Genomic DNA, 22770 nt, shown 5'->3' on the forward strand with positions numbered 1-22770 from the left:
TGGGGCAGCCACAGCTTCTCTGGGCAGCCTGGGCCAGTGCCTCACCACCCTCTGTGGTGGTTTTACTCACCTGGGCAGCTGAACTCCACCACAACCTTTCTCTCACTCCCTCTCCTCAAAGCGGGAGAAAATGCGATGGAAAGGGCTCAAGAGTTGACATAAGGTCAGAGAGATCACTCAGCATTTACTGTCATGGATCAAACAGGATCAGCATAAGGAAGATTAATATCATTTACTGCCTATCACTAGCAGACTGGAGCAGTGAGAGACTAAAAGCAAATTAAAACACCTTCCCCCATCCACCCTCTCTTCCACCTGCTCCCCCCCAGCGGCACAGGGGAATGGGGACTGGGGGCTGTGGTCAGTCCTTGATGCTTCATCTCCACCGCTCCTTTACAGTCACTCTCTGCCCCTGCTCCCCGTGGGGTCCCTCCCACGGGATGCCATCCTTCCTGAACTGAGCCCGTGGGGGCTGCCCACAGGCAGCAGCTCTTCAAGAACTGCTCCCACGTGGCTCTGTACCACGGGGTCCATCCCCTGGGAGCAAACTGCTCCAGCACGGGTCCCCCACGGGCGGCAGCTCCCCCCAGACCCCCTGCTCCTGCGTGGGCTCCTCTCCACGGGCTGCAGCTCCGGCCCGGGGCCTGCTCCTGCGGGGGCTCTCCATGGGCTGCAGCCTCCTCCAGGCCACATCCACCTGCTCCACCGGGGGCTCCTCCAGGGGCTGCAGCGTGGAGATCTGCTCCATGTGGGACCCATGGGCTGCAGGGGGACAGCCTGCTCCACCAGGGGCCTCTCCAAGGGCCGCAGGGGAACTTGTGCTGCGTGCCTGGAGCACCTCCTGCTCTCCTGCACTGACCTTGGGGGCTGCAGGGCTGGTTCTCACTCCTCTCTCTCCCAGCTGCAGCTGCTGTTGCACAGCGTTTTTTATTTTTTATTTATTAAACATGTCAACATGCCTTCCCAGAGGCCCAACCAGTGTCTGTCACTGTCTCAGCTCTGTCCAGCAGCAAGTCCCTTTGGAGTCGTGTGGAGCTGGCTCTGATCTGACATAGAACAGCTGCTGGGGCATGCTCACAGATGCCCTGATAACAAAACCTTGCCACGTAAACCCAATGCATCCTCATAGTAAATAATTTCCTCCTTATATCTTATCTAATTCTACCCACCTTTAGTTTAAAGCCATTCCCCCTTGTTGTATGTTTCTTTTGATGCAGCCCAGGATAAGGTTAGCTTTCTGGGCTGCAATTGTACATTGGTGGTCCACGTTGAGCTTCTCATCAAACTTTTTAGGCAGAGTTTTACAGGTACTTCTCTTAGATCTGGCTAATACCAGCTCTGAAACAATAGGTTGAATTTATTTCTGTGCTTGCACTTTTAGCAAATGATCATGTCTGTGGTATTTTTTTTTTTTTTTTTACAACTGCTCACTTTCCAAATAATTTGTAACACAGTACCTCCTCGTTCTGCAATTTTGAGAAAACATTAATTCTGTTGAAGCAAGGATATTTTGCAGTACTATCTTGATTGAAAATGTGAGCCTGATTTGTAGGTGGCATTAAAATTATTGAAGAAACCCTGTGCCAGGGAGCACGTTTTCAGCTCATATGTGGGACAGCAAATTCCATGGGAAATCTGTAAGGGACAGGAGTTAGTGAAATGACAATAAATTGAAATTATGCTTTCACAAGGGATAATTTAACATTTCAACCAAAAAAAAAAAAAATGCTTAATTAGATATTAAATAGATGACAAGTTTCAAATATAAATGCAAGTACATTCCTTGGTACTCTTTATGTGTTGGTTAAGGATAGATTTCTTCTAATGCCTTGATTTAAAGGCTTACAAACTATAAGGTAGACATACACAGTAAATACAGTCTTTTTACAAGACATAAATTCCCAAGATCGAGAGATACACCTTCACATCTGTTTCTGTATTTCTGCGTTCCAGGCAATAAAAATTAATAAACTTCCTGAGTGGACAGAGGTTATTGTACCCTACACAGAAGCAATGTTGTAGCTTTATATTTGTTCTTTGTTTGCTCCTAAGTTTGTTCGTTCTTGTCTGTCTTAATTATATCATGGGTATGAAAATGCCATGAATTAAAAAAAACAACAAACAATCAAACAAAAAACAAACAAACAAAAAAAAACCTGGAAGTCCTCTCTTCAGAACTAATTTGAAGTGATTCCTTCTTGGCCAAGACACTGTTACGAAAGAAAATGGGATATAAAGCTTCACATGAGTATTTGTTCGTAAGAAAAAGCAGTATTAAGCTTTTTCATAAAATGGTACCTGTTCCTATTACTGTGTAGAAGTTATAGTGATCAATTTAAAGGAAACCTGTAGTTAACAAATATTCCTTTTTTCCCCTAATTATAGTTGCATTTGGATAAGTACTGTAGGAATGTTCTCCTGAAAGAAATAATTACATAAAAATGCTATTTGTATTCATCCATTACCTTCATTATTAGCAAAAATGGATGAGTAAAAATGTTTCAGAACTGAAATATACCTTGTACCTAGGCTCTTCATTTTGACCATTGGTTGCATGTTCCGTCTTTGATGTTGTCTTAACAACATCCATTTTTGATGGTTCTTTTAAATTATATTCATCTTGCTTATTAAAGATGACTTGGAGTAAGACTAGAGCATTTATTATGTTAGTGGTTAAAGAAAGGCCAAAGTTGTAGTGTTGGTTTTGGAATTTGTTTGATCAGATGAAGCTTGTGCATTGTGTGTTAACATTAAGCTGTAGACATATTAATTTTATTCTAAGTACTGTATATAATTTCCCTTTCTTTGGGTGCCATTTAAGCCTTTAGCCGTATAATTGCTTTTTATTCTTTTAAAATACTATCTAAATATTCACTCTCCGGTACTGGTGTAAACATAATTGGATTTCTAATTATAGCTTTGGAATGTGTCACATACTGCAGAACCTTAAGATAATTTTTTGAGGTATTTTAGTAATGTGCTATTACTGAGGAAACCAAGGCCTGATGGCATTTGTTTCTAAGCAGAATTGTTTGTCTAAATCATAGGATAATTTCTTGATGTAGTGGAGTCAGATTGGTTATGTGAAGGGCTGTAAAAAAGTCAAGATGTAAAGTTGTAAATGAATATTAAAAGCTAACTCTAGGTAGAATTACTTGCTAAAGTTAAGTCCTGGTACTAACATGAGTTGTATGGGAACTATGAGTTTATTGTTCTAGTGATAATAAAATGAAAAAAAAAAAAAGCTAAAATGTTAAGGGCTAACTCTAATAATTAAACAGGTAGAGTATTTTGGTAGGCTCCAGCTGTGTCATCTGACTTTGTCTTTTTCAATTTGCCTGTTTCTTCCTAACATGTTATTTTTGGCTTGTCTTTACGTTGGTTGGCATTCCTCCTTGTTATTTTGGGTGTCTCTTACGTTAGTGGGCATTCATCCTAATTGTGAATCTGTTGGAATGAAGTCAGACGTGTTGGAGGAGTGGGGGGAGGCACACATTTTTCAGGAAAGGAAGGAAGTGAAAACTTTTGGTGGACAGGTTGAAGGGATAACAGCTTCCCCGTAGAGAAAGCTGACAGGCTGGCAAAGTAGTGCTTCACTTTTCCATCCTTTCTGTATCTCTCTGCTTCCAGATGTGTGCTCTTGGTAAGGTGAGCAACTTGCAGCTCCCCAGTCTTTTTGAAGCTGTAAGATGGGTCCCAGATAAGGATCCTGTTTGGCTGTCAGGAGCTGTGGCAGCTTTCAAGGCTAGACACTTGGGCATGCACAGGTGAATTTTACTTTCTTGGATGCCAGGAGGGATTCAGTATTGGACGTCATGGGAGCTGACATCCTGATTTTTATTGCGTCAAGGCCGTTTATAACAACAGCATATCATACCTGTTTTCTAACAATGTTTTGTCAAGTTTCTTATTTGCTTCTGTTTCTTGGAAACGTGTTCTTTTTATATGTGTAATCAAATAGATTTTTCTTTGCATAAGATCTTTTTGGATTTATTTCCTTGAGTTAAACTTCTGACTTCTGTCAGGCATTCATATGTTTTTGCGGAGCTTTTGTGTTCTTGACAAATTAATTTCTAACTATTTGCTGCCTTGAACATGCTGTGTGTTACATATTGGCCCAGTATAGAACCTTTTTATTTAAAAAAGTTTTTTTATCATGTATTAAATGGGGAAAATTCAGCCTTACTTGGATTTTCTGTTACAAGGTGCTGTAGAATATGAATGTATTTAGCATTTCTTGGTGAGAAAGTTGAATCTTCAGTAAGAGACAGGGGAAGAAAAGAGAAGAACTAGGTGTTTAAAGGAAAAGCTAATGCAAATTGGATCCCAAAATTGTGATACTGTGGTGAGTTACAGACTAGAACTTAAATTTTAATTTTGACGTAAGAATGTAGGAATGATTTCACCCCTCTCCCCTCCAGCTCATTTTTAATGGAAACTCATGTCTCAAGCCCAGCTGAGACTGAACGCACGTATTTCAATTACATGTCATCATTTGAAATTACAAAGTGATCTGATGGGTAACTTGTAAGGATAAAGTGCATCTTAACAGTTAAATGTGCACATATTTAATGTATTTTAACAGTATTATTAAAGCCTAGCTTCACTGACAATTTTTGTCTTGCATCTGTAAAGGCGTGCTGTGTATATGCTTCACTTTATTCTACGTCTCTTGTCCTCAGAAGCATTTTTATTGTATTCTGCAATAGTGATACGACTGAATGTTCTACGAGCAGCTTTTCTGCTTTTGTGACCCTTGTTGGGAAGGGCAGGGTTATTCTTGTTTTGCTCCTGATTTGATGGTGTTGAACCATCAGAGTAAAGCACGATGTGAATCGATGCTTTAACAACTGTGATGCACAAGGGTCAGACTGTATGCTTTTTGGGTGATAACCATGAAAGCTCGCTGCTCCACCTGATAAGAATTCTTGCATAACCTCTTTCAGTTGTAATGTGCGCTATCTCTTGGTGCCAAAATGCTTGTTGAGCTCAATGTACTGAAAAGTTACAACCAGAATTTTGTACAGTGGTGAAATAGTCTGAGATTCTGCAGTGTTGGAGGACAGTGATACAGGACAGCTGGCAATGTTTGTGCAAAAGCAGAATAATCGTACCAGGGCGTAATGGTATTTGGTGGACCTGACTTAGCTCTCAGTTGTGCAGTCATCTGTCTAACAGGTTCTGTACTGAAAGCAATTACCATACCACTTATGGAAGTAAAACCAGAAAGTTCAGAAGGATCCTTTATGGCATGACAACAGAGTAGAAGAGGTTATTAAGTGCAAGAAGACAGCCTCCGAAAAGGTGAAGTTCTCAGCCAAGGAGAGTAGAACAGAATATGAATCCTACCAGTGCATGGAAACACTGCTAAAAAAAGTTTGAGAGAAACAACCTGCAAAATGTTTAAAAGCAAACGGTCAATGCTTTTCTCAAATATATTTGGAGGAGGAGCATTGTCAAAGATTCTGGAGGCCCAGCAGACAATCCAGGTGTAAAAAGAGAGCCCAGAGAGGATCAGGCTTTGGCAGAGAAACATAAACAGTTATTCTATTTACCCTCAGCATGGAAGGGATGTGGGGAGTTTTTCCCCCCAAAATCCTGTGGACAGGCAGTCTAAGGGCCAGTTTCAGCCAACTGCTACGTTGCAAAACAGAGGTGCTTAGCCTTCGGTGTATGTTTTTACTCCCACTTCCAGAACAAAGCAAGTTCTTTGAACTCAGTAGCACAAGATATGCATGTTATTGTTTGAAATGTTGTGACAATTTAAGCTTTCTCTTATGAAAGAAAAATCTATGTTCATTGCAGAGTAGTGTCAGAAATGAAAGCTAATTTCTCTTAAACGTGCCAAAATAAAACATTGTTCTTTTGTTTTTTAGTTTTTAAGGAATGACCCCTTAGTTCAGTGAGTCCTACGAAGTTATTTTTTTTTCCTAGAAGCAGGTGTTTCATTAGAAATGGTGCTATAATTTAAAATCTTTTTGTTAAAATGATCCTGGCTTGGTCCTGAACATAGAAGGAAAGCTCAGCTGCGTCACAGAATAGAGAGTTTTACTTGAGTAAATTATATTCCAATTCATTTGCATGGTTCCAGTCTTTGGTCTGCAATTAGTTACCTAGCAGTATATTTCCCACTGATTTTATCATATGCTCCATGTTACCTGATTCTGACAGTAGATTTGCATCTTATGTTATTTTATACTCATGTTTTTTCTGTTATCTTTTTTTTTTTTTTTTTTTTTACTACTTCTCTTGGATTGTTTTGAGAGGTTGGTAGATGTGTTTGTGCATAGGTTCCTACTTGGATTGAGTTGAGGGGGAAAAACAGCAATGTGAAAGATTAGAGAGAGTTTAATGCAATACAGAGTGAAAATGAAAAACTGATGTGCAAAAATAATAAAAGCAGTTTCTGAGTTGCAACTTATTTTCTCTTTACCTCAGATGCTATACTTATAACGCAGTTTGTAAATGGTGTTTGTGTAACAGTAGCCAAAACTTGAAGCTTTAGCAAAATGATTGTACGAAAAAGCCATAAACTAATGTGTAAGATGTGTTTCCTTTCAGCCAACCTACCAATAATGCAAATAGATTAGAACAGGCGAAACATACGCGCTCATAAATACTGCACGAGGACTAGTGGAGCAGTATGATGCACAGCTGGAGACCACTTGCTTTTGAAGACTTGGGGCCTTCGTTGTTATTAAACAAAAAGCAGAGCTTATTACCATGCTTTGGGTTGGAGAAGAAATGCATGTGCAATTTGTTAGTGATGTATTTAGCTAAAGGCAGATTTTCTCTTTTAATTCATGAACTGTAGAAAATACCATATCTCTGATATTCTTATATGCCTACCTTGCCTCTACTTGTTCTGATTGATTCCTGCCTTTTTGGCTTCTAGAAGGAAATAACCAGTGATACCGTTACTTATGATTTAGTGCTTGGTAGCTCAGGGATTTACTTGGAATCGTGTGCAGAATAGAAACTTGGTTCAGATGTGTTGGATATTTGCCTGCAGTACCAAGCTGCCGACTGTGCCCTGGTCTGAGATTGAGCTAATTCACTGGGGCATGGAGGACTGCGGGATGTGATGTGAGAAACTGAACGTAACAACCACAGCACGAGAGAATGACAGAAGTCGCGGTTAGCACCATGTGGGATGCCTGGGGTTAAGTAGCAAAAGGGGAATTATGTGAGAAATGTCCCAACAGTGCCATTACCTGGAGGGGAGCACTGGGGTCACTTTGGAAAGTACAATGTTAGAAAACCAGCAGTGCCTGGGCAGCCATCACAGAAATACCAAACCTGGGTCTGGAGTAGCAAAAATAGAACCACTAGGGGATGAAATAATTGGAGTAGTTTGTTAATTCAGGAGAAGACTGGGGTGGAGAAAGACAAATAGAAGGATGATGAAGATGAGCAAGTAACAGGAAAAAGGTAGGACATGCACTTGTATGACCAGGTACTCTCTGGAGGTACCTGTTGGGCATCCTCTGCTTCATCATTGCAGCTGGTGTCTGACAATAAATCCGAACCTGTTAAGACTGTGCCAGGTGAGTCAGAGCTGCTTTGGTCATCAGGAGCACTTTGGGGGTGTCCCTGAGCTGGCAGGGGCACACCTGGAAGGGTGGATGAAGAATCAGTGTCACCATGTTAGTAGCAGTTCCAGGCGTTTCTCACCACTCCCTAACAAGATGGGTATTGAGCTTTCTGATTTATGGCACCTCTGGTCATTTGCTGTCCATATTATTAGATCGAGTCGTAATTCCTGCTTTGGACAGTCGTTGAGAGCTTGCAGTATTATAAGTGTATCTTATCTACTTTTGTAGGCTAGACAATTAGAATTGCATGTAAATCAGATTAATGGTTCTGTCTTCTGCTTGCTTAGGCAGAATTACTGAAATTGATACGACCTAAAACTGTAGCATAGGAATTAACAGTTTTTCTTTGAACTGCAACCTTATCCATCTCAGACATCTGTTATGAAGCTGGCTGCTTCTGTTCTCTGGAATGCAGAGACTTTGCTATAACTTGGGCTTCTTGAATAGGCTTCTTTTTATGGCCAAAGATCAAGCTCATCTGAAGATGAACACTTAATACCACTGCAGAATAATAATTTCTCTGTTCAGGTATTTTTGTCCTTTGTTTTGCTTCCCAACATTTCCCTCCCCAACATCTCTCCCTAAAAATGTATCCGTCAAAGCGAATGCCAACAAAGAACCAATCCTCAAACCCCCAAAAGCCACCTCCAAACGGCAGTGTACTCAGACTTTTATTCTCCTTTAAAGTGGCAGGCTGTTTTTTAACATATTTTCCTGATGTTAAAAAAAAAAAAAAATCAAATTTCTTGTGTTTTCTTCCAGTAGTCCATCTGCTTTGCCTTGCAACTATACTTAATGAAGCTTGTTCCTGTCCAGCTGTGTTCTGTATCACAGCCTTGCTGTGGGTCATGGCAGAGCTGTTTGCATGCTGCTTCTTTTTTTTTTTTTTTCTTTTCTGTCTTGTGTATTCTTGCATTTTCTTCAGAATCCATCTGTGGCTTTTTTCCAATTTTAGTGACATAGTTCAATAGTTCTTTGACTTAAGAACTCTTTCTGATTTCTGTCCTCAGTGCATCATCAGCCAGTGTCTGCCTTTGTGATTAACAAATCCCTGCCAAGACCTAATTTTTTATCTTGAATGGACAATCCTGAGTGCTTCTAATTACTAACAGGAAATTTAATATCATTGAAATTCATGAGTCACTTATTTAATATCAGAAATTCATTTGCTTATGACATGTCTTTCCCTTTGAATCTCTTGTGTTTTCAGTGACAGCATGCTCCTGATACAGCTGCTGTGCTAACCTGTGATACAGAGTTCAATTTACACTTCACCCTGTCTTTTAATCAGTGTTTATAGCCTGTACAAATTCTGCTTTCATTGTTGCTTTAACACTTTTTTTCACACTAAACTCTGGTAGTATCATATTTTTATTTAGTGTTACTGCTCTTTTGCTCATCCCGTATTCTTCCAGTGCCAATAAAATCCTTTAAATGAAGAACAAGGGAGGAGTTTATTTGGATATCACCAGATTCCTTGGAGTTCTGTGTATAAGCATGCTTCTGGGATTGTTTCACCCATGCATATTTATGTTCAGAAGAACTGTGTGCTTATAAATTTTTCTGAAGGCATATGATGATTCTGCTTATGTTTTGCTTTGACTGATATACTCTGCTTTTCCTGATTTTGATATAGTGTGTACCCTTCATATGTATCTTAATAAGCCATGGAAGAATAGTACATTTCTACAGCAAGTTGCCAAGTAAGGCAAAAAGAACTATATTTTTACTATATTTTTGCTTTTTTTTTTTTTTGCAATGCAGAGAGAGAAGTAATAGAAACAATAGTTTTATTCAGTAACTCTCAAGCTGATAGTTAAAAACGAATAGGTTTTGTATTATGGAATGAGAAAACTGCTACAACATTTCATATGATGTCTACTTGCTTCTTGAGATAAAATTCATTCCTAGGTTGGGACAAATCTTTTAAAAAGAAAACATAACCAAAGAATAATCATGTTTATAAATGCATTCAAATTTGATTTTTTGCAAAATCATTGGGTAAACAGAGTGACACGACAGCGAAATTGCTCATGTTGCAAAGTTACCTTAGAATTAACTTGATGCTTAGGTTCTTAGCTTCTTCTTTTTAAAAAAACAAAAACAAACAAACAAACACAAAAACCCTTCAAGGTAAAATTTTCTTGTGAGGAATTATATAGCAGGACTACTATGTTGGAAGATAACTAAAAATAATGAAGCTCATGTAAGGGGGAAAAAAAACAACCAAACAAAAAAAACATCCTGCAAAATTTGTTGTCTAGACTTCATGTTTAGAAGTCCTGTTGGCTGTATGGTCTTTGTAAGTTACCAGTAGAAACTAGTCCAAGCTGGAGAGAGGTACTTTGACATCAAGAATAACTGCATTAAGCTGTATCTTTTATGTCTTTAATGGTTTAATTTACATGTTGTTTGTTGAAGTAATAACTTTGTGCAATAGCATAGCATTGTGAAACTGGAATGAATTTATCTTGATGCTCAATATGATATTCCTAAATAATTAGCTATTCTGCTGTTTGCGTATATTTATGCAGCAATATACCTCTGAATATAATTTGCAGTAGTAAATAACCTTGATTTATATACATGTTCTTGGTCAAGGTGTCACCTTGACCACCTTGTATTTTTTTCTTCTATAGGAAATATACAAATCAGTTTATTTCCAACAGAACTACAGACTTCACTCAACAAATTCTTGTTGTAATTACTTCGTTCTGTGCCTTTTTTTTTTCAGTAGGTAGGTAGACAGGATATTTTTAAAGGCTTACATGGAGTGTAGAATTTGGAAAACATCTCATATTCACATACTTAAGTTAATTCAAGCATATAGAATTAACTGAAAAAAAACATATATAAAGCAAAACGCAGACCTTTGTTGTTCTGTAGCTTTCGGCAGCTTGATAATTTGAACTTGTACAGTTTTTACCTTTATTTTCTACTCAGAAGAGGAAGAACTACTGTCTCAAGTTGATACCTCATAAAAATACTGTTTCTTAGAGAAAATGTCAGGCATCTTTTTGTCTTTACATTTTCAAAGATTTTTCTATAGCTTTTTCCCCACGATAAACAGATTTCACACACACACACAAAAGTGTGAAATCTCACAGATTGGTTTAGTTGGGTATACTCTCTGATGAGCAGCTTTCGGCAGAGAGGAGTACAACATAAAGAATGAAAATATAACATTGAAATAAATTCCAACATTCAAAAATAAAGTATCATTCTGCTTATGTAACTGCAAATCCCATTTTTAATTGAGATCTATATAAGCACATGATGCAGTAAAGCTGAATGCCTCTTGCATATTAATATAAGGCATGTATATTAAAGAAATTCTGGGAAATAATCCAGAAAGGTACCTAATCATGTAGTGCCGGTTATCATAGATAACCCTATGGAAAGTAATTATCCAGTGTCTTATTAACTCCTTAAAATTGCCATATGTTGTGATTTCATTGGACTTTATAGGAAGACATGATAATTAATGTAAACAACTTTGTGATAATTTGAATATATCTGTGTATATTGATAATAATTTTCTTAGTTCTCATAAAATACTTCTCTTCTAATAGAAGAATTACGGAAATTGAGTTGGTCTGGAATTCCCAAACGAGTTCGTCCTATTGCATGGAAGCTCCTTTCAGTAAGTTTTATTTTCCTCTTTGTGTTTAAAAGTAATAGCTTTCTGCAAGAATTGCAAATAATTTTGCTTGACTTGTAATCCATCAGTGATACTTGAAAACTTTTTGTCTTGTTGCTGAATTGTAATAAACGTTCTGTTCTTTGCTCAATTTTAAGAGGAATTTGTCAAACTGAAAGGAGGGGATGAGAAGCACTAGTAAATCATGTCAGCTGTGTGTCTTTATTTTCAGACTGGCTTTCTCTGAAAGCAAGGCTTATGTGTTAAGTTGCCTCTTTCAACCAATTTTAATGGAACAATGGTGAATTCAAAGACAAGTGAATTCCTACAGTTTTCTTGAAAATAGGCACACAGCGAGGAAACAAAGCCTATCAGTGTCCTACAAAAGGCTTCCTTCTGCCTTCACGTTAAAATAACTACTAGAGACTGCTCACACAAAGGATTAATGCTGTGTAGAGGATAAGCTATGAAGGGAGCTTGTGTTTGACTATTTTTCTGAAGCAGTTTAAGATGAAGTAATCTGAACTGCTGTGATCAGTTACCTTATGGCATTGACTCTCCTGATCTTAGGCTTGGGAGTCAGTTCAGGGAGCCAAGCTGATGGAGAAGCTGATCACTTGTTTGTAGGGTGGGTTTTTGGCTAGCTGAGTGCTCTGAACCCTGTCTGGTGGCAGGTGGAGTTAGGGCATTCAGCAGCTTGGGAGCAGGTTGGCTGAAATACTGAGGCGCAGGACACCGGGGTGCTTTGGGCAGGATTCAGAGAGGAGCTTATGGGAACCTGGAATTTGTTGGGTTTGGTGTCGCAGAAGTGGGTTTTGTTATTTCATTGTTTGCACTTCATTTTAAAAAAGGTGCTTTTGCAAAAATACAGTGTATTCCTGGTAGGAGTATTTTCCAAATTAATCTTTTCAGCTATAATCCTTTCCATCGCAAGTGGTTATGCAGTTCAGCTGTTCTTTGTACATGGTTGAGAGAAGATCTTGTGAAGATGTTTTTATTAAAAAGAAGCAAAAATCTTGTGCTGTCTACTCTCCAGAGACTCTAAAGATACTTTATCAGCAAATCTTCTTGCATTTAAGAACTCTTTAAAATTCTGAGTTATACACACCACAGTTTAACACTGTTGAATTTTTCAGAGAGTAGACTTAAATAGCTTTGCTTTTTATAGAGTAATTCAGCAGGGACTGTGAAGTATTTACTTCACATTGAGTTTGATTTCCAGTGACTGAAAGAGTCTGTCTTGCTGATGAGATCCACTAAATTTGCAGCTTATGCTAAATGTGGATACAGCTTCTTAATGGCAAATATTCAAATATTCTGTCGTAACTGAGATTAAGCATGGAGTGTGCAATTTATTTTAGTTTTGTTTCCAAAGTTGTCCAAGATTGGACATTTTTTTTTTTATTATTTTTTTAAGTTTAGGATGCCTGTGTTGAAATACTCAGTCAAAAATTTATGGCTAACTCAAAATGGACTTAAAAACCCAATAAACTGAAGCATAAAAATATATTTAATTCTGATCGAGGGCACTGAGACAGAGGCTTAGAGAACTAAATTATGCAAAAGTTAACTACAGTTACGTTCTCTCTTTCAAGTGAGAGTGTAGGCTTCTGGTGACCTTCAACTTCATCGAATAAGTTGATTTAGTTTAGTATTCCTGAGATTCCCAATGCAGATAAATTTCTAAGTGAAAAGTACAAATTTCTTTGTACTTTTGTTTTTACTACTTCAGTTCAGGGTCATTCCAGTTCAATTCTTATTTCTGGATGTCTTCTTGTAACTCTGTTAAACTTTTATTTTGCTTTACTCTAAGAATTAAGTGGATTTTATTTTCAAGACACTTCCAGAATTGTTCTCAGCTTTTCCTATGTAATTCTTGCCATGATGTCTTATCTGCTAAGTAGTCCTTGATTAATGCATTTTAGAAATGTAACAAGTAGTCATTAGGTAATCATTACTTTTCTATGCTTTAAGGCAGTAGCTTGCTTCATATTTTTACTACAACAGGGAAGAAAAAGTACTTTGGATATTTGTGGTCCTAAGCTCCAGGATGCTTTTTCTAATATTATTTAATTTTTCAGTGTCATGAGTTGTTTAAATATATGTTACTTATGTCCCAGGTAAGAGGGGTAATGTGGTCATCTACTGTGTTGAAAGGTGCAATGGGAACTGCTGGGAAAATGAATACACAAAAGCAGATCTGCTTTGGTTAAAGATTGGTTGCAGAAGTCAAAGGAAGACCAAAAAGTCAAAAAAAGCCAAAGCATAACTTAGAGCTTAATTAAGGCTGGTTTTGTTTGGTTTGGAATTGCTCAGAATTTTTATGTCAAAAGCCCAAACAATGATTTATTTGGGGGACTGATGATGACTGGTAATATCTGAGGTAGAAAGTATTTGTCATTTTTGTTATATCAGTATTAAAGATGAAATTTATAAAATGTGGTTTTAAAAACTGTTCAGTTAAAGTGTTGTTTCGTCGGAAGGGTGACAGTGTTAAAATATTTTATGAAAACAGTTTTTCAAAGCGAAAGTATATGAAAATCAATATAATGCTGAGGGGCTATTGCTGCCATGTCTACTGGTAACAGTATGTAAACATACATGATTTATTTCTAAAATACAGGAAAAAATCAGGCATTCTGTACCTAAACAGCAAGCAGAACTATTCAGGTCCACTTCTCTTTTGAATACCAAAGCTAAATATATGGTTACCTTGGAGATAAATTAATGAATAAACAGATTAAACTCTCTACCAATTTATGCCCTGGTGATATGTTGCAATCCTTTCCAACTTTTAAAAATAAAACCTAATTTGTAAAGTGAATGGGAAATGGGACACGTCCAATTGAAAGATGGCTTCGGTCTTTGAAACTGAATAATGGCAAAAAGTCTGTTGCTGAGAAAAATATTGGTGTCCTTGGAACAATCACATTTGATCTCACAAATGAATTATTTTCTAATGGAGCTAAGATATCCTACAGGAAAAAAAAATTAAACCATTGAGAATGAATGGGAGGCAGAATTCAATATTTAACTAAATACAAAGCACTGGGACAGGATATTAAATGTCAGACTGAATCTCGAGGCAAAAGTTAAGCTGATGCTATTTAGAAATACCCAGAATCAGATGTAAGACAGTACATCTTAAAATAAATGTTTTTGCCAAAGGAAGTACGTGTTAAGCTATCTGGAATGTAATATTCTTTGCACTTAATCCCTTGTTTTCCTAAAAGAAGAAGAAATTATAATACACAGCACAACATTTAAAATTATTTTAATGCAGACATCTTTACAAAAATCTGTTGATGTTCTAGTATGGAGTATTTATTGTCTTTTGTTGTTTTAAGCAAAACAACATAGAATTGCAATATGATGTTGCTGTAGGAGAGTAATGTACCCATTGTATTTATTCCCAATGTGGTGTTTAGTTCTGTTGTATAATCAACAGTTTTAGAATGTTAGATTTCTCCCATTTTTGCTTGTTAAGGACTGTACAAGAAAGTGGTTTGGTAGTTGAATGCATAGCATCTTAATAGTTACTTGCACTGGCTGTGACTCATTGTTTAAGTGCAAGTCTGTGCTGCACTTCTAGTATCAACTTCTGTGATATTATGAGGATTTATTTATTTATTTTTAAGCAAACATATGGCTGACAAATTTGCTTTCTCTCTTATACTAATTACCATTAGTACGATGACAGCTGAAAACGTGGAAGGATAATTTTTGTAATACTGGCAAGAAATAATTTAATTTGACTTGAATAGTCAAGAAAGATATATGAATCTTTTTTCTTTGGATGGCTAGGTCTCTTAATCCCTTTTATGTTTAGAACAATTTTTCTGTGAAGTATTTTTTTTTCAAGCCTGACGTATGTAAAATATGAATTACCTTTCTTTTTTGTAACATTATGTTTGAAATCAAGCTGCATATGAGAAAGTATTAACTATTCTTGAATGTTCAGGAAACTTCTAGGCATCCAGGTACATGAATAATGGTGTTTCTAATATGTTCAGTTTATATAATAACTGAACATTTAATAACATTAACGATATTTCCTTTCTTAAAATGCTGAATGGTAACCTGAGACTGCTGTTTTTAAACAGCTTTTGAATGAAAGGTAGGCTGAGATCTCAGAAATAGGAATCAAACTGGACAGAACAGGAAATAAGAATGGATTTTTTTGGAAGAATGGGATCTTCAGATAGATATGAAGATGAGTTCAATGAAGAACAACTCAGATATACATTAAGTGCAAAATCGATATATCTGACATTGCTTCATTACCATGCCAATACTTTTTGAAAAATAATATTTATAAATTGATTTTAGGAAAAAACTAGAACTGTATACCTCGCGTCTTTATATCTAAGAGCCCAGTTACTGTTGTTTGTGCCAAAACTTTTCACAACCTGTTGAGAAAATGAAAACTTGAAATTATTTTTTTGTGATCTAAGGGAATGAGATAAAATACCTAGAATATTTTAAGGCTTTAGAATAAATACTCCATTTTATTATGAGGTTAACTCTAACTTAAACGTAAGTATATTTGTAAATGTATATCATTCCTACCGCAAAGCAACTGAGACACATTTTTTTAAAAAATTGAATAAAATTGCTCCAATAAGGGCCATGTGGGAATGCAGAAATTAATGAACTCATGTAGCATTACATTTATTTGTTTTGACCTTTTCTCTTTGAAAGGCAAACGACTTAGAATTCTTGATGAGAAATTGCTTTTTAAAGGTGAAAAACTTGAAATGTGTTCTTAAAAAAATGCACTTTTGTATTCAGTTGGAATGATTAGAAAACTGATTTGCTAAGGTATTATTCAGATTCAAGTCGGACTGCATTGTACTACATTTGTTCATTAGCTTCCCTGTTGCATATTATCAAATGCTAACTGTGCTTTTTGTGAAGCAAAGAGTAATATCCTTTTCATTTTACTTTTTTATTTTTTCAGGGTTATCTTCCTGCAAATGTGGACCGAAGAGAAAGCACTTTACAAAGAAAACGGAAAGAGTATTTTGCTTTTGTTGAACAATACTATGATTCCAGGAATGATGAGAGTCACCAAGATACCTATAGACAGGTAGAACACCTAGTGAAGTGACTTCTACGTACATGAGATCTGTTAAAGAACTTGAAGAGATTATTTTTGAAGTTTGCTATTGTTTTTATGTATCTACTAAATCATAGTCAGCTTTCCGGTGTTTTAGAAGCAAAATTAATTTAATCTGTTTCAAAATATAAAATATTTTGTTCTGATAGTTAAAATAGTGGATTTCTTTTAATGTTGGCTTTTGTCATGCCATGCTGCATGGTTGTACCACACGGACATGCTTCAACATTTAAGCGCAATGGGGTTTTCAAAGCATTCATCTCCTCAGACCCTCCTTCAAATGAGTGAGCGGATGGTATGGAGTTCCTTATTGGCTCCATACTTCTGCTTAAGAAGTTGAAACTGTGTGGTGTGTAATTATGATAGGTGTGTCAAAATTTCTTTCCTCCCTGGATAAGCAGATAACTGTTCTTCAAGTTTTGTATTTAAATGATTAGTTTGTGTCACTAAATATAAAGTAAGCTATCCTACATTAGCCTTCCTTAGAAAAGAATAAGTGGTGATCTTTCTTTTGCTTCAAGCCTGATCTTTAGTAGCAAGAAGTGTACGCAATGTCTGTTGGACATGGCTTTACATATGTATGTATGTTGTTAGATGTAGTTACACTGACAAAAAGAGTATTGCCAATAAGACTATAAGACCATTTGCAAGCAATCAAAATTGATGTACGGATCTTAAAGCATTAAAGGATATTCTATGATAGTTTGTCTGATTAATAGATTAGATAATAATGACTTAAAGATTTGGCCCTTTATTTTTGAACTACAGTAAATTCATGTTATTCCTAAAATAATGAGATAGCGTATAACTAACAGTGTAAAAGCACAGGATTTTTTTTTTTGATTTGTTTTTAAAAAAGCTTTTTTGTTATTTAAAAAGTGTGCTGTTGTCTTCTTTTACATGATTCTTTTTTCTGTCCAATTAGATTCATATAGATATCCCACGCATGAGTCCGGAAGTTTTAAGACTTCAGCCCAAAGTAACAGAGGTAAGAATTATATCTAAATAATGTGTTTTTTAGGTCAGCCATTTTATTAATGGTATCACATTAAGTAATTTGACAACAATTGCTGTTTTGGCTTGAGAACTAACATAAAGTCCAAAAAATGAAAATGCGTAAGTGCAGTACGTAACTAACAATGAAGGCACGAGTAGTAAAAGAAAAAACATCTCGCTAATCTTTTGCTGTCAGTCTGTTGGTTTCTTTTTCTGTTGTGTGCTTTTGAGTCTTTTTTTTCTTTTTTGCCTTTTATATATATTGTTAATATATTTTTTGAATTAATTCAGAATATAGTTCCTGTGGTTCTCTGCACTTGTCAAAATCATTCAGGATCTGGAAGCTCTTACCATAAGAGTATTGCACTTAAGAAATTATCGTCTGCTTCAGTTTAGGAAAAAATGTTTTGAATTTGACGCTGTGTAGAAATAACTCATTATTAGATCTTCATTTTAAATCAGTTTTAAGTATTTATTTTTATGGGAGTTGTGTAGATTGGGAAGGGGATGGTGGGAGTTGGGAAGAGAAAGGTATTGTTGGAGTGAGAAGCTAAAAGACTAAGAATAAATAGCGTCACTTGAAAGGGGGAGAGAGGTATTGGAGGTCTTCCCACATATAGTTCAATCAAGTTAGTTGGACTTTCACATTATAAATACCTTATTTTAATAAAGATTGGTGACTAATGTAGGTTTAGTCAATGTGGTTAGTCAAAGTGCCGTAGTGTGTAATTGTATTTTCAGTTTCTGTGTTGTCTTTAAATGAGTTTGATTGAATTGAATAGTATATGCCTGTGAATTTTCCCTTCTGTGCTTACATTGTATGGGAGAAGTAATTTCAAGGAAACAAGAAGATTGAAAAATGCTTTATAAAGTCATCCACACCTCTTTTATTGGTTAAAGAGAAACAAAAGCAAATTCTAAGAAGCTTTCATGATTAAAACTCTGGGGGGTTTTGGAGTTCCTCTGAGGTGGCAAAACACATAAGAAATTCAAAATCTGCACTTAAGCTAATGAATTCTTCTTTTATGTATATGAATATAGTTCTTACTGTTATGATGAATGAGAGTTAAATTCAAAGGAGAGTAATTGATAGGTAATGACAGCTCTTGAGATGTAGTGGTTCGTACTAGAAGTTATTCCGGTTTCTGTTGCTGGTTTGGAAATCAAGAAGGAAACCTTTTGGGAAAGTGACCTTTTTAATGAGTGCTATTTGAACACAGTGATGAGTGCTGTATAGAAACTTAAATCAGACTGCCTTTCAGGTATTCAGTGCTCATTTTTTTCTATTCAGTGCAGTAAATGAAACTTCATGAAAATGGGTAGGAAATTGAAAACACTATTTCAGTGTGTATTTGTTGAATTTCTGATTAGATGCATTTGGGGATATTAAATCTGGTATACCAATTACTAAGTAATCCTTGCTGCTTAATAATTTGCTGCTCAAAAAAAAAATTAATAACCCTTTGCTATACCTTAGTTTTCACAGCTGGATTTTAAAAATGCTTTGAAATCCATAGGCATCTCAGTTTGCAATGCAAACTATGTATGTTATCAGGTTCTGAGGAAAAGGAAAGTTGCTGTTACAAAATTTGGAGTTAAGCTAACAAAAATTTGAAGTGAGATGGACCAGAGATAGTAAAAACTTCGTACACTAAACTTCCTATTGTGTCCATTCAGGGCACGTGTCTTGTGGGTAGTCTTGAATCCTGAGCATTCATTGACTTCTGGGGTTGCAGCAAACTCTACCTCGGGGTCTCTACAAAGTCTTAACCTTTTTATTAGTTCTGAGGCCTGTACTTAAAAGTGATGCAGTCTTTTTGTTTGATGAGCTCTCCTGCATCTGGCCTGCTTCCCTGCCCACCTGCACTCTGGTTTTCGGCAGACCTTCCAGAGAAGGAGCAAACTTTCTTTCTCTTCAGAAGATTTTGCCTGATTGAGTACCAGTAATCAGAGCAAAACACATAGCAGCTTTCACTGTGCTGCTCATTTGCAGCTTTCCAAAGAAACAGCACTTGCAGAAGCAAACAGTTAAGAGGAGATACAACCTGATGCAGACCTAAATTATGTTGGATCTAAGTTCTGTGATTCTTTTGCTTCGTATTCTTCTCATGTTGCCCTTCCCATAGTCAGACTGTGTATGTTGTGGCCCTTGGAGCTTTTGCAGATCCTAAGCAATGTACAATTAGGGCTATGTGGTAAGGGAGCTGATTGCCTTCTTTCTACATTCCTGATTTTTCAGATGTTTTATTAACCAGCATACCTGCTTCTGAGTTCTAAAGCTCTATGCTGCCATATTAGGCAAACCTAACTATTACAGAGTTTTTATTGGACACGTTATTAATTTTTTTTAATTATATAAAGTACTTCTTTCTGTTACCTAGCAACAAATGGGATACTGTATTGATAAAATATTGGTCTCAAAGAGATGAATGGTTATGGAAAAATGATTTATTTCTGTATCATGAAGAAGGGAATTTTATATTATTTGAAAAGCTCCAGTGAATAAGTGCTGCTCTGTTGTAACTACTGTAACTGAATTATATGCAAGGCTGGTTTTAACATGTGCTAATACCCTGAAAATGTTTTCTTTTAAATAACTGAGAAACTTAATTAACATTGGCAGTTAATTATGAATACAATCATTCATGTATTCTTTTATAAGTCTATTTTTATACTTGTAACTCTGTGATATCAAATCTGTCCTTGTATACTTTTCCAGTATCTTGTTTAAAATGTGCTCACCACTTCATAAATTATCTGATAGTTTCTTTAATTCTTTTTCAGATCTTTGAAAGAATTTTGTTTATCTGGGCTATACGACATCCAGCCAGTGGATATGTTCAGGGCATAAATGATCTTGTAACTCCTTTTTTTGTAGTCTTCGTTTGTGAATATATAGGTAAGATTTATCATAATACTGAATTATGAATTGGTACTGGTTTTAGGACAGCACATTTGTTTTAAAATGAATATCAATTTGGATTAGCTAATCAAAGCATAATTAGAGACATTAATTCTATTATTATAAATATTTGTAATTATAAATCTGTATGGTTCTCTTAAATACACACTGACAAGCAATCAGATTTTGTGTAAATAGTCAGTAGAGTTTAGGTGTTTTTCAGATATATGTCCAAAAAAATGCCCATAAACAAACCTACCAAACCAACCAACTAATCAAAAACCATCTGTAGAAGTTGCAGGCAGAGTTGTGTTTGTCAGATATGGAAGCTGGCAAAAGGGCAATCCAGCATTTGCTTTCATCTTTGTTTCTTAACTGCAGATGTAGTTAAGCAGTACCTCATTCGTAACTCCTGATCCTTTATATTTCATTTAATTTCTCTCTAATTCACAAGTTTTAGTGAAAATTCAAAATTGTATGTATGAAATGAACTGAAAATAAAAGACAAAATCACTACCACCAAAACAACAATAAAAATAAAACAAAACAAACCAGCTTAGCAAAAAAATAAGCAACCCAACAACCAGGAAACAAGGAAACCTTTTACTGATTGGCAGAAAAATGAAGGCAAGGGGAACCTAATGAAGTGGATCCGTGGCTGAAAGAATGGCAAGCTGTAACTGGGGACTGAAAATTAATATAGCAGTAGTCAAATTTCCTTAGTTACGGACTTCGCTCTTCGAGGGCTATAATACCAGTAGTATCATAAATAGATGTATTGCTGTTGAGGTAGTGGCCATACATGTGATTATAATTTTTGCAAACTTTTCTATTTAGAAAACTGGTTAAACGCTCATCTCTTACTAGAAGATTATTGATGTTTTGCATTTATAGGTTAGTATTTAGGTTTTTATGAACATTAAGAGTACGGCTAATCATTAGCAATAATTCAATTGACATTTAACAAGAATTCATTAACAATTTGGATATAACTCTGGATGTAAAAGGTATAGTAAAAAAGAATAGTGAAAATGACAATCTAGTCTGAATTAGAACTATTTCCTTGCATTTCCCTTTGTCATACACACATACAATGAAAACAATGCTTATATGTAATCTTGAGCAACATGTTATCTCGCTACTTCAGTGAGCCTACATATAGGTGATTCTTCATTTCCTACCTTCTCTATGTAAGGTACCCATTGGTGTCTTAATCCAGACTGATTAGATTTAATGAAGGACAGATTATCCTTGAGTGGATGAAAGATTATCCATCGTTTACATGGCAACACCTCTTGCTTTGTTCATTTCTTGTTTCATAGGGGGACATTTCATTGCTAAGCAACTAATGAGAACTACTGCTGTTTACTCCCTAATCATCTCTTAAGTAGGGTAGGAGCCTACTCCTGAGAGTACTTGCAGTTTCTGCCTTTTCCTCCCTCATTTGACAGATAATGAAAATGTTCTTAATGATCCTAGAACAGTAGGATCTCTAGTAGACTTTAGGGTTGTTAATTGAAATAAGAAGCTCAAATGAGATGTGATTAGAGAATTGATATTCCATGTTAAATAGACCATTTAATTAATATGGTAAATAAGTTTGTCTTTACCACCATCTTACATTTGGAGACCCTGGTGATTGTTAATGTACTTGCCAGCTTGTCAGTATTTTCATATCAGAGAGCAGAGCAATTCCAGTAAATTTCCACTGAAGAAAGACAAAACTTGAAGACTAACAACCGTAAAAGATGTATGCCACTGAAAAGGTGTAAATCTCAAAAAGCTATATTTCAAAAGTAAATTTAAAAGCTAATATTTATCTAGTGAGAACATTACTGATATGAACATATTTTCTTGAATATAGTAGTGGTCCTTGCTAAGTGCTAACAGTGGTTATTTCAGCTGTGATGTAAAGAAACATTCTAAGATTTGTCTTTAAATAGTGTTTTGATTTGAGTCTCTAATATAGTCAAGTTGCACTGAGTTATACATTCAAGTTAAAGTGAAGAGTGTATTTTACTTTAAACTTGAAATGGGGACTTAACATTTCTGAGGTACTTCAAAAATCTTGAGGTTTGTAATAAAATTATAGAAGTATTCAAAACTCTATGAATAGTTTGAATTGTGCTTAAATAATTTAGATAAAAATAAATGCAGTATTGCAGGTTTCCTGGCCAAGTGGTTAATCTATTAGTGTATTTAATATTTGTTCTATTAATAACTTTTTTTCCCTTAGATCTTTTTAACTCAAGTTCATATTTCTTGTTCTGTTTTTAAAGTGAATGTTGGTATGTTAGAACCTTATATTGCTTTATTTGTTGCTTTCCTTTGCGTATTGATTTATGGATTTTTCTCGGTCTAACTGAAACCTTTGTGTAGCAGTTCTGAATTACTTGGGTATTGATTGATCTTGTTGAAAGTGATAAAAATTTTTACTGAGCTCTTTCTGTAACAACAAAAAAAAGAGGTTGTAAGGTTTACTAAAGATTAATAATAGGTTATTATTATTATAATGCAA

General features: G+C 35.8%; 1 protein-coding gene across 1 annotated transcript in view; it reads left to right on the top strand.

The window, feature by feature from the left end:
- The window catches only part of TBC1D22A (TBC1 domain family member 22A), a 175064-nt gene that overhangs the window by 18909 nt on the left and 133385 nt on the right, over positions 1-22770 (top strand). Inside the window, exons 5-8 of the mRNA XM_035343577.1 lie at positions 11168-11238; positions 16196-16324; positions 17280-17342; positions 20135-20249. Of these exons, the coding sequence (XP_035199468.1) occupies positions 11168-11238; positions 16196-16324; positions 17280-17342; positions 20135-20249 (378 nt within the window). The remainder of the gene's footprint in view (positions 1-11167; positions 11239-16195; positions 16325-17279; positions 17343-20134; positions 20250-22770) is intronic.

This window comes from Oxyura jamaicensis, chromosome 1, assembly GCF_011077185.1.
Source record: "Oxyura jamaicensis isolate SHBP4307 breed ruddy duck chromosome 1, BPBGC_Ojam_1.0, whole genome shotgun sequence".
Lineage (NCBI taxonomy): Eukaryota > Metazoa > Chordata > Aves > Anseriformes > Anatidae > Oxyura > Oxyura jamaicensis.